At 48.9% G+C, this 13,045-nt stretch overlaps 1 protein-coding gene across 1 annotated transcript; it reads right to left on the reverse strand.

Moving 5' to 3' along the window:
- Nucleotides 1-6,813: 6,813 nt before the first annotated feature.
- On the reverse strand, nucleotides 6,814-12,655 carry Mycn (MYCN proto-oncogene, bHLH transcription factor). Its single transcript, XM_050142013.1, has 3 exons — nucleotides 12,452-12,655; nucleotides 10,391-11,280; nucleotides 6,814-8,326 (listed from the first exon to the last, which is right to left on the reverse strand). Exons 2-3 carry the CDS (start codon nucleotides 11,172-11,174, stop codon nucleotides 7,722-7,724), a joined length of 1,389 nt encoding a protein of 462 aa, XP_049997970.1. The 5' UTR covers nucleotides 11,175-11,280; nucleotides 12,452-12,655; the 3' UTR covers nucleotides 6,814-7,721.
- Nucleotides 12,656-13,045: the final 390 nt, after the last annotated feature.

The raw sequence follows: 13,045 nt of genomic DNA on the forward strand, positions 1-13,045 counted from the left end.
GGCCTGAATATCTCCCAGGACCTCAGTTTGAAAACCTTCAGTCAGCCGAGATAAAGAAGGAAAAGGAAACAACAGCCCTGAAAGACACATCTTCTTGTCAAGAGATTTATTTTTATTTAATTTAAATACATTTAAATGTATGAAGGACAGAAGAGGGTGCCAGATCCCCTGGAGCTGGCGTTGTAGGCAGTTGTGCATCACCCCTTGTGTGTGCTGGGAACCAAGCTTGGCTCTTCTACAAGAGCTGCCCGCCCTCTTCACCCTTAAGTCTTTTAAGCATTGCGTGGTGTTTTCCACGCCACTAAGCGTGGAAATTACCTAGTGAGACTGCACTCTTGGAAAGATCACCTGCCACCATAATAAAACATAATAAAACAGCCACCATAGCCAACCTGGAAATTTGCTTTGAAAGAAACTCAAGAAAATCTCTGACTTCAATATTCTAATGTAGACATGCAGGGCTTTCAGGCAGAGACAAGACAGATTATAAAATACTAGTTCAGTAAACCCCAGGAAAGATTTCCTTTTTTTTGTTTTGTTTGCAATGCAGTCTCATTATGTGCTAGTCCCAGCTGGCCTAGAAATTGCACATAGACCAGTCTGAGCAATCCTCCTGCCTCAGCTTCCCAAGCGCTGGGATTATAGATATGCTCCTCCATGCTACATGTTAAAGATTTCTTTGCAGTTAAATCATTTACAAGAGTAAACTTGAGGTGTCCTTTCTTAGTGCTTCTCCCACTCTTGGGGCTTCTTTCTTATTTTTCCTCGGTGGGGGGGGGTTGGTGTGGGTAGGGGGCAGACTTGTACCCAAAGCCTGCCTTCCTTTCCAATGAAAAGGGACCTAAGAAAAGCTTCCGCATCTCACATCTCTCTTTTTAAAGCCCTTCTTCTTTCTGGCTTTGTGCCAAAAAGAAGCAAGCGGCTAACTCAACCCAAGCAAAGACTCAAGGTATAAAGTGTTTGTTGCCATAGTCTGTTTTCATTGGAGTAACCGAATCAAACATAGGCTTAACCACACTTCTCTCCAGTTTCAGAGGAAACAAACCTGTGTACCCATTTGCACAAATTATGGCTGTTATCCCACGAGGGGCGGTGGGTTATTCAAAGCCGGGTGGGTGCGACACATACACACACCATGCGGAGGAAGCTTGGGTACAGAGTTTATTTAGGGGGTATTTGCGAATGGTGTAGGAGTAAGAGAGGGGAGAAGGGGAGAGAGAGATGGGGGGATAGAGAAAGAGAGAAAAAGAGATGAAAAATGGGGTAAAGGGAGAAGGAAGAGAGGCAGAAGCTACCTCTTCATGGGGGTGGGGGAAGGACAGAGAGGGGGAGGAAGTGATGAAGTGGACCAGAGATCCTCTTGCCTAGGCGGGAAAAGAAGGGGAGGGGAGATTGGGAGTGGGTGGGGCTTGTCTCTTAAAGGGACATGGTACCCAGGTGACAGGGCACGCCTGCAGATTACAGCAATGACTCTAGCTGGCTTAAAATAACTAAAATTAACTTAAATAACTTAAAATTATAGTTTCCCCTATAATAACAACAATTAGACTAATGAAGAACCACTTTACCAAGGAAAGCCCTGGTCTAGGGACAGTGGGTCAACCAGAAGAAGCCTACTGTGTGTAGAAAGGAGTTTGTTGCCAGGGGAAACCCACTGAGGTTGGAATCCCGAAAGCAAACTGTAAAGAGAAAGGGTTACTGCCTTGCTGCCAAAGCCCGGGCTGAATATGGCCCCCAGTGAGGAGAACTCATAGATGGCATTCTTGTTTCCAAAGTCTGTAGCATCCCTAGCATGGTTTATGGCACTTGATCCTTGCGAGAATCTTGCAAAGTTATGACTTTTTATTTTATATTTGTAACACTGGGGATTGGACTTCAGCTCCTCTGCAAAGCTAGGGAAGCACTCCATGGATGAAGAACATGCCCAGCTCTCTTAACTCTGGGAGTGGAAACCAGCCCGGGCCTCGAAGGAAGCGAATGACCTTCCTTTCGGGAGAAGGTAACCAGCGGAACCTGGAAAGGGTCTCAAGGTTTCCAACCATGGTGCCGCTGTTCACCAGCACTGCAGACATTTGTGGGGTTTTGTTTGTTTGTTTTTTAATGTACAGTCCCGGCTGACTTCTTCATCTTATGTTCAAAGATAACCAACCTTGAACACCCGATCCTTCTGCCTCTACAAGGCTTCCATGCTTGCACCTCAATCTGGAGTTGATGTTTCCAGCACTCTAGCCAAATATTCTCCCAGCTGAGCCGCGTTCCTCTCAGTCATCTTTTATTTTTAAGGTAGCATCTCTCTATGTAGCACTGGCGATCCTGGAACTTGTTATGTCGAGCAGGCTATGCTTGAATTCACAGAGATCCCCCTGCCTCTGCCTTCCCGGTGCTGGGATTAACGGCGTCCTGAAATGATCTTGAAGACTGTAGCCATTCCTCAGGATGAATGACTCTCATCCCTCAGAGTTGCAAACTGGGACTCGGAGCTCACCAGCTCCAACCTGCTCCGGCCCCAGTCAGGGAATGGATGCTGCCAGAGTGAATGTCCCAGCCCAAGAGTAAAATGCTGAGGAGCTGAGCTGTGAGTCAAGTCCACTTGCTACTTCCACACTGTCTCCTACAGGCCTGCCTCCTGGACAGCTCAGTGTAATTGTTGTGCGTGCATGAAGTTCTAAGTTTTAGGTTCAACTCCCAGTATCGAAACACACACTCTCTCTCTTTCTCTCTTGCTTCAGAAAAACTTTATAAAGAGCTCTGTTTGCTTTCCTATCCCTCACAGATTCTTTAACACGGGCCAGTGAGGTGGTTGTCTCGGCAACAACAGACTCTCACCCTTGAGCCTGATGGCCCGAGTTCCATTCCCGAGACTCACCTGGTGGAAGTTGTGAGCTGAGTCCCTCAGGTTGTCCCTCTGCCCTCTGTACTTCCAGTGTGGCGTGAACCCCACCGTCACCACATACACACACAAAATGAATAAATAAATATGCTAAAAAAGATCATAGGATAGAGCTCAACAGTTAAGAGCTCTTGCTGCTTTTCCTGGGGGACCTGAGTTCGATTCCCAGCACCCACATTGAGTGGCTCTCAACTACCTGGAAGTCAGCTCTAGGAGATCTGATACCTTCTCCTGACATTTGAGAATACATGCGTGCTCGCACACTCGCGCGCGCGCACACACACACACACACACACACACAAATAATCCTTAAGATAAAATCCTTTAACCCTAACGGCCTGAAAAATCTCAAGCCTGCTAGACAGCAAAGGGAAAGCCTTGCTCCACCACAGCTCAGCACACATGCTCCTGCCAATCACTTTTATCCCAGCAGCCCGGGCTGTGGGTGTTCCCCAAATATTCATTGTCCCAGCCAGTGCCCATGCTTCCACCATAAAAAAAGACTCTGTTACTTCTGGTCAAAGGTTTCAGGATGGATGCCTTGTATTATGATCCGCCAGTATCAAAAGAGATCAGGTAGCCCTGGTCAGTGGCCTATGAAGAGATTTCCTTTACAAGCAGAGAGAACTAATAAACCATTGTCGGAGGCGTAGATGTTCCGAGGCACTCAGATGCCTAAGCTCCGTCTCTGTCTTAAAATATCCAAAGCTTATATTCACTTCTTTCTTTGGCACCCATTTTTAGGTTTCATACAGCCTCTTTTGGGGAACAAAAGTCTGCAAAGTTCTCATTGAGGTCAGGCTTGTAAATTTGCTGTAGTCACTTTTTAAAAAGCTGAAAAATCCTATTAATACCAAATCTCTCTCTCTCTTCTTCCTCTATAACAGTGGTTCTCAAGCTGTGGGGTGTGACCCCTCAAGAATTGAACAACCCTTTTACAGGGGTCACACATAAGAGATGCTGCATATCAGATATTTACGTTATGACTCATAACAGTAGCAACGTTACACTTATGAAGTAGCACCAAGACTAATCTTATGGTTGGATGGTCCCCACAACACGAAGTAGGGTGTATTAAAGGGTCACGCCATTAAAAAGGTTGATAACCACGGCTTTATAATTTTATTTATTTATTTAAGGTCTATATATATATATATTTCTTTTTTGCCGTATTTTGAGCTCAGCAATAATTAAGTAGAGGGCCATGAGTTCCCGGGATCCATCTATCTGCCCCCTACAATGCCCGCCATTCTCGGGTTGTAGACATGGCCACTTTTTTATGAACGTGCCGAGGACTTCAGCTCAGGCCCTTATGCTTACAGCAAGTGCTGCAGAATGAGCCTGTCTCCTCCTCCAATGGTGTGATTCCACAAGCTTCTAGTACTCTCTCCATCCATCAAGCATGACTGTCAATGTTGGGGGGACTTGAGGTGATTCAGTCTGACAGCCTGGTCATTACCCCCCTGTACTAGTGGGGGACTCTTCAACCCAGAACTCATGAGTGTGAGAGTCAGACTTGGTCCTGCAGATCCATCATGTTCGGATGCTTCTCTTTGAGAAGATGGGCAAAGGAGTTAGTGGGAAACACTCATGTCCGGGGTTAGAGGAAGAAAGACAGACTCTGAATGGAGAACCCGAGTGCCCTTGTTCTGGTGGCCGAACAGTCTTACCAATCATCTTGAATTTTTTCCCCACAGGCCCAAGGACCAAGTTCATCTGCACTAGCTTGCTTCTGCCATCCTCTGTGACATTCTTGACTTCCTCTACACTGGTTCACTTCTTTTTTTATAGCTCTCACCACCATATTGATGCTGTTTTGTTTTGTTTTGTTTTGTTTTGTGTTTGTATGGCTGCTCTCCCTGGCTCCTAGATTCTAAACAACAAGGAGGCAGGACGTAGGTGTAGTTTGCAATGTTGTTTGATTCACTGATCTCTCCCAAGCACCGCCACTTCTGACACATGTTAGCATCTAAGTTAATAATATTAGTTAAGAGGAAAGAGCCGGAGAATTCTGTTAGCAAGGGGGCTCCGGATGTCACTCAGTAACAAGCACAAAGTCCTTGGTTCTATCCACAACACTGCATATAGATAGCTGGGAGTATTGGCTCACACTTCTCTTAAGCGGTCCCCTGGAGATGGAGGCCACAGGATCAAGATCATCCTCAGATACATATTGAGATGGAGGCCAGCCTAAGCTACAAGAGACCCAAAGCACTGGGCTATGAGGACCTCAATGCCGGTCCTGTGTCCTGCGTTGTTCTGAGATTGCCCTACCTGTGTTTTGAGAAAGGAAGTGATTGAAAGATTGAACATCCCATCTACACTCTGACCTAATCTTCCCTACCAGGTGAAGTTTCTCAGTTTTGGTACTGAAGTCTTCCAGTATTCAGACAATTGTTTTAGCTCTTCTCTCGCTACAGTTTTGTACAGATAACTGAAGAGTTCAGACAGGAACACTTTCCTTCAGCTAGGTGAGGAGAGGCAAACCTCTCTTAAGCTAAGCGCCAATATTTTTAGTGAGTTTTGATTTAAGTTTATTTTTGTGTGTGGGTATGAAAGTCAATGGAGTTCAGATATGTCGGATCCTCAGATCCCCTGGAGATGTAGGTACAGGCAGCTCAGTCATCCGACATGGGATGCTGGGAAGAGCAATATTATTACCACTGAGCAACCTCCTCAGCCCTGATGTATATTTATGATGCACCAAATGCAGAAAGGTTTATTTTTTATGTTATGTGACATAAAAAAAAATGGTCAGAAAGGAGGCAGGAATGGGCCCCGGAGACGAAAGAGAGCATGGGCTTTATGGATGGGCTTCCCAGAAATCAGCAAAACAAGAACACAGTAGAAATTTCAGCTCAATGCCTTCCATTCTGTTTTATTTCTTTTTACATACTAGAATTCTAGTTTACATACTAGGGCACACTCAGGCCCCCTTTGGGGGAGACACAAACAGAGCAATTCACTTGACTGAGGTGTGCAATTAATCTAAGGTCATGTAACTTTCATTTGGTTCCTGGGTATACAGATGAGGTTCTGAGGTTGTGACCTGGGGGGGGGTGCAGCTGGCTTGTGGATCTGTTGGGTAGAACCTTCATAAAGGGTTGCTACTTTCTAGTTTGGGATTGGGGACTAGGTAAAGGGCATTTTTGCCCAATTTTCACCTTGTCACACCATGAGAAGCTAGGCGGTGCCACAGCCCCACAGCAACCATTAAAACAGCATGTGTATCACCTGGAATAATGACCCCAATGGCTAACCTCACACCTGTCTGTCCAAGAAGGCATCAGACAAACCACTGTGCTCAGCTCCTCCTGGGGAATCTTCAGTTATTAGCTAGCTTCTCTCAAAGAAAACTATTCTCTATTAAAATGTAAAAATCACCTACCAACAAGGCAAGTATCGGTGTAAAATACAGGCAAGTTAAATCACTTGCTAGTTTTACAGCTTATTCCAAATGTTGAGCTGGAATCCACATCTCACCTAAAACGATTGAAGAATCAATGTACACGAAAGTGCTTTGATAAGTGGACATGATTGGCACACAGCTCTAATCCCAGCATTTGGGAGAGAAAGGCTATTCCAGCTCATCCTAGGTTCCACAGACCATTAGATTCTGAAGAGCTCTCAAAATAGAAGGAATTTAGGGTTAAAAGCACTTGCTGCTTTTGCAGAGGACCTGTGTTTGGCTCCTCACCTTTAACTCCAAATCCAGGGCACACTCACTCAAAATAACTTTCAAGGGCTTGCACAACACCGATTATGATCCCACAGGTTAGGACAGTTAACTATTTGAAGACGTGGTTGCTAACCTGTTGAACCCACAAATCCATCTTTTTCTACCAAGTGGGAATAGCACCCTCCCCCACCAGAATCCCATAAAGGCCCAGAAGTCCACCTAGGAAGGAAAACAGAGACTCACATCATTTAACTGCTATTTATTTTCATAAACATGAGGTATTTCAAAGTGCTATAAGGTGCAGCACTAAATATATACATTTTGAAGAAATTAAACACAGAACTTTGCCATTTTTACCCAGTTCTATGCACCAAACATGAACAAATACAGTAACAAGGAAGAAACAGGCTAGGAAAAAAAAGGAATATATATATATAGTAAAATTTCTTTACAAAAGTTTCTTAGTTCAAAAAGTGATAAAGTAATATCTACTCAAAACTTTCACAACTCATTTTCATACGAAAATATAAGTATCAAATTTAGTTATGTATCAGCATCATATTAAAGTATACAGGCCGTGTAGGAATTAGTACAGTACATAACAGATTAACAATATATTTGTATACAAAACATGCTCCTCAAACATTGAGGTATTCTTACAGTACTTAGGTGTGAACTTCCAGTCTAATACTGGCCGCAAGAGCCACCTCTCATTACCCAGGACGTATACAAAAGGCGGTGTATCAATGGTATTTACACAAGTGTTCCCAGGGGCATCAAATGGCAAACCCCCTTCTGTGGCGTCTGCTGGAACTTAAGCACCATTGTAAAAAGAAGGAATGACTGTTTGGAAGCTTGGACCAGAACAAGGTGACTTCACAGCCTCCTGAAGCTCCCAACTGTCCCGGAACTTCCATGGCTGTCATCAGGTGATGTGGAGGAGGAAACAAGCCACCCAGCATCCCAGAACTCAGTTTCCCCACCCCCCCAAGGTCATGGCAGAACCCCATGTCCTGCCCCCTACTCAGATCCAAAACTCGACAGGAGAACGATTTGAAAGTAAACCAACATTCTTAATGTCAACACAATGTTTGTTTAAAAAAAAAAAATCAAAATGTGCAAAGTGGCAGTGACTGTCCGTGTGAGAAGCGTTTAGCAAGTCCGAGCATGTTCAATCTTCTTTAGCAACTGCTGCTGCCTGGCCTGCAGTTTCTCCTTTTCCAGCAGGAGCTGGTGCTCGTTGGCCTGCAGGGCGTGGACGTACTCGGTGGCTTTTTTCAAGATGACCACCTTGGCAGCCTTCTCGTTCTTCACCAGCTCAGGCACATGGTCCCTGAGCGTCAGGAAGCTGGAGCGCAGGTCGTTGCGGCGCTGGCGCTCCAGGATGTTGTGGTTGCGGCGTCGCTCGCTGTCCTCCGAGTCCGAGTTTCGGGGGCTCAAGTTCTTAGCTTTCGCTGGGACAACATTCTTGAGGGGGCGTGGAGAAGCCTCGCTCTTGAGTTTCTTCTGCGGTGGTGCGTCCTCGCTCTCAACATAGGGTGAGGGCGCAGCGTAATTGTGCTGCTGGTGGATGGGAACACAGCGCTTGAGGATCAGCTCGCCAGCCTGTGCTCGCCCCAGACCCAGAGCTGAGGTCTTGGGACGTACAGTAATGGTGAAGGTGGTGACAGCCTTGTTATTAGAGGAGGAGCGTCTCTTCTCCACGGTGACCACATCTATTTCCTCCTCTTCATCTTCCTCCTCGTCATCTTCATCATCTTTAAGGTAAAAAAAAATTCAGGTAAAACATTAACATACACACCATTATTTGGGTCTAGGGACAGAACCTAGATAGGTTTGGACAAGATGCACGCGCGCGCGCACACAGAAAATATTTCTTCCCCAGGCTTCTATTCTCAATTTCTACGGAAGGCTTTAGCAAGTGAAGTGGGACCAGCAGAACACTTGCCTAGCATGGAAGGGCAACCCCCAAAACCCTCCACAAGTTAAATCCCTGGTGTCAAAAATAAGACCAAAAAACTTTGACCAGGTGGCAGAACTCCAAGAACCCGTGTTTGAGTCACAAGAAACAATGGGCAGTGGGATTCTGCAAACGGCTACTTAATCTTCCTCCATCCTCAGTTTCCCCAGCTATTCAATGGGGGTAATAGCACAGCGTTTGAGTTTGGCAGACAATATGTAGACTTGGCGACAGATGCTCTGTAATAGGAGCTTTTAGCATAATCACCAGCCAGTCTGCCCCATGGACTTATTTATACACACATCCACAGCCACCCTTCAGACTGGAGGCTCCTCATTTGGTGAAAACACATGGCTGGGTTTGATTTTTCCATCCTTAAACTCGAGGAACAATTCCATTGACTACGGATAAACAACCTTTGCTCTAGGAGCTCTACGCAGGAAGCAGTTTTTCATCTCGGCAAAGATCAAATCTCAATTACAAAGCTCTAATCCACAGTAGCTACACCTCATCCCAACGGGAGCAGCGCCCAAACAGCAACAACAAAATCCTATGTTTTCTGACTCCTCGTTTACTCGCATGCTAGGAGAGAAAAATTATGGTTTTAAAAAAACTGCAAGCATGAAAATCAAAACATCTTCTGCTTGATCTAGCTAGGACCGGAAAGCTGAACAATTGGGAGGTTTCTTCTGAAGCCGAAAGGTTAGGCTGTTCCAGTCTGTGGGTCCCTTTAAGCCAGTGTTTTGGTTTTCAGCCAAGAAGACAGCTGTTGGAAGGAAGTGTTTCCTCACCGAAAGCTGTCAAGGCACAGACATTAAAGGGACAGAGCCCTTTCAAAGTGCAGGCTTATCACCAAGTTTCCTCCCAGGAGCCTCAGAACGAACCCCTCACAGCCCAGAAGGAAATTTAGAATTTTTATTGTGAAAAACACTGGCTTTCAAGGTCTAAAAGGAGTGTTAGTTACAGCTCCAAGGACAAGGGCACACAGGATTTAAATTGTGGTACTTCCTCAGCCCCAAGGAAAAAGCGTCCCCCACCACCTTCCGAAGACCCAGATAAACGCACACAATAGAACCGCTGAAGGCTTGCGGGTTGTGTACATTCCTAAGGAGGGGCTGCGGAAGGGACCCGCCCTCACCTTCAAGGGCACTGGGTTGGGGAACACAACTCCAACTCAATTAGGTCAGAAATTCCAACTAGGAAACGCAACTGGGCCAGCCCTCACTCAAAACCGGAAAGAGGATCCCTAAAAATGTACACAACCACTAATGCACTTGCTGCCAGCTGCTGAAGTGTGTGTGTGAGGGGGGGTGCCCCCACCACCAGGTCTTTCTGATCCTGACTTGCGTCAGGCACAACGCCGCCTGCTGGCCACGCACCAAGCGCAAATAGCCCACCACCCACGGAGGGCCCACAGCCCTGGAGGTGGCGGGGAGGGGGGGGGTGTAGGGAGGAATGGGAGCCAGGCTTTCTAACTTGTGGAAGCCTAAGTGGGATTGTGCACAGCCCTCATCTTTTGGGAAATCTTTCCCCTTCCCTGTCCTGGCCTACAGAGACCTTTCCAACGCACTTAACAGGTTTCAGCCTAGATAGCTTTCCGAGCCAACATCCTGATTGTGCTGGCCACCAACTTTTCCCACGGTGAGGGCAAGCCTAGAGCAAGGCTTTCGGAAGAGGATAGACGAAATTTAAGGGAAGGTGTAGCTGGGGCTTCCAGCCCCTGTCCGGGGAGAGGTGAGTAAAATAGGACCACCGGCACGAACCTAGGATAACAAAGGGACCGCAGTCTCCTCGACACACTCCCCGCACCTCCCGCCCCAGGATCCCAAGGAGGCAACAAGGACCCTGAACCAGGCTTTACCTGAGTCGCTCAAGGTGTCCTCTCCGGAGGTACTGAGGGCCTTATGCTCGCCACTGTTAGCTGGACGGCCACCTGCACGAGCAGGAGCGGCCACCGGGGCAGCAGCCGGAGAAGACACAGAAGTGACCACAGCGCTGGTCGCAGGGGCACTGATGGGGGCAGTGGACACTGGTGCCGGCTCACGCTTGTTCACTGGGAAGGGGAAGACCACCGCGGGGTCCACGCACTCCGCAGCCGGGTGGGAGAGATCGGTGGGTAGGGTGGCCCCGGTGCGGCCAGCACTCGCCGTCCCGTTAAGGGCACGGCCCCCGGGGCTGCTGGCACTCACTCCCGGAGCCGGGCAGGCTGTGCCGGCACCCGGAGGCCCGTGGCCGTGCTGCAGCTTCTCGTTCACCGCACGCTCCAGCTTCTCGCGGGCGGAGAAGCCGCTCCACATACAGTCCTGAAGGATGACCGGGTTAGGGGTGAGACTACTCAGTCCCCCCAGACCGAATGCATCCTCTTCTGCTGGGTTGCCCCACAGATCGGCCTCCGGCAGCAGCATCTCCGTAGCCCAATTCGAGGGCTCCGGGCTGTGCTCTGGGAAGGCGCGGCTGGGCGACAACGGGGGCGTGGGCAGCAGCTCAAACTTCTTCCAGATGTCCTCCCCCGGTGGGGTCGAATCGGGACCGCCGAAGTAGAAGTCATCTTCGTCCGGATAGAAGCAGGGCTGCAGCGAGTCAAACTCGAGGTCTGGGTTCTTGCAGATCATCCCCGGCATGGTGGACGCGGTGCAGCTGGGCATCTGTTCGCCTCCCGGGCGGTGACTGACCACTTTCCTCTCTGCTCTTTTTAATGTGGGGGAGTGCTTCCTTCCCGTGGGGAGCACAGAGTCGCGCCAACCTCCAACACTACAACCAACAGACAGACCAAGAGAGAATGAGGCAAGGGGGGTGGACTGGTGGGGACAGACAGTGGGCGCCCCCCAATCTCGCCTACAAGCTTCCCAGCCTTTCCCACTGCTCGAGGTGGAGGAAGTTGAGCCTCTCCTCCACTCCCTCCTTTTGTGTACAAGCTGTCTAAGACTGTGGGTGGGAGGGGGCTTGCAGATGCAGGGGGTGGTGTGGCTCGGCAACTTTGGAAACTGCCGTTTCATTCACACAAGGCACTGCCTGGGGGAGGGGGGTAGTTCAAGCTGCAGATCCCAGCACTTACTAGCACGATAGCCCCTCTTGCAACAGTGCAGGACCCAACTGCTCAAAGGAAGTCCAGCTACCGGGCACGAGACGGCACTACCTTCCATTTTTGCAGAAATAAGATGCGGGAGCGCAAACGCTAACGGGGTTCGGGAAACTTTATTAATTATTAAGGGCCTTTCTCCAAACAGACCAACAACAGACACTTACATATAATCCCCTTCCATACAGCGCCTTAATTCTGGCAAATACCCTTGGTGCTCATCTTCTACCTATCCTATTTTGACCCTTTGCAATTTCCTCCCTTTGGAACCCCCAGTCTCTTCCACCGAAAAGAGGCTGAACCCCCATTTCTAAGAATGGTGCAAGGGCGCCCGCGCGATGAGGGTCGCCGGAGAGAATCGCGTCCCCTAAGCTGGGGCAGCCGTGACCTACATTATCACTCAGCGTCCTAGCTTCGCCTAACCCCTTTTCCTTCCTTCCCGCTGCATCTTTTGGAGAAACCCAGCTTCGGGTGGGGACGCACCGGCTCCCAGTCAGCTCACACTAAGACAAATCTTGTAGAGCCTGGCGAATTTCTTTTCGCTAAAGCTATCTCTCTGCCCGGGCTGGGGCTGTAAAAAGGATTAGGGCGGGTCTCTTACAGCCAGGGTGCCAACGGGTGCTGAATTAGCTTTTCAGGGAAAGCCCCCAGATGGTTTTGTTTCAAAAGCAGACACGGTGTGTCCCCCCACACACTAAAAAAATAAGAATAAAATAAAATATAAAAAAAGAAAAAACCCGGCATATTTGGGCGCCGGGTGCAGAGCCCGGTTCAGGGGCTCGCCTAGCCGCAGCGCTCCGGCGTACCCCCAGCGCTCGGAGCTTTACAAGTACCGCTTCTTACCTCCCGCAGACTGCCGGGGATCCGGAGGCGACTCGGCGCTGGGGTCTCCGGGTGGGCTGAGGGGGCGGCGGCGGGAGGGGGTTGTCCTCGGGCGGCTGCAGTGTGTGCGCGCTTACGCCTGGCTAGCGCTCGTTCAGCTCCAACCCAGTTCCCAGGAGCCCCCCGCATCCACCCAGCGCGTCCAGACAGATGACTGTCACTGGCTGCGCTTTGAAGCTCGGGGGATATTATTAACTGAAAAAAATCTGACACACCCGGGGGGCGGGGAGAGAAGGGGGCTGTGGCGCAGACGAGGGGGAGGGAGAAAGGCAGAGGCAAGCGCCTTTACCCCGCCCTATTGATTTCCATAAAAATCAGGGGAGGCGCCAAAGCCTTTCGCGCCAAAAGCCATTTGCTTTTTTTTTTTTCTTCTTCTTCCTTTTTGCAGACTGCAGGCTGAAAAGCTGGGAAACCCGGGGCGTACTCCTCCCGCCCTTTTGGACCCCCGGGCTTGCACCCGACGCACTCAGCGTACCAGCTGCGTGCCGAGCGGTGTTGCGCAGCACCCATCCCATGGACCTGGGCATTACTTGGCTTTTCTTTTTCTTTTTTTTA

This window comes from Alexandromys fortis, unplaced genomic scaffold, assembly GCF_014885135.2.
Source record: "Alexandromys fortis isolate MF-2015 unplaced genomic scaffold, M_Fortis_MF-2015_v1.1 scaffold_30, whole genome shotgun sequence".
In the NCBI taxonomy this organism is placed as follows: Eukaryota; Metazoa; Chordata; class Mammalia; order Rodentia; family Cricetidae; genus Alexandromys; species Alexandromys fortis.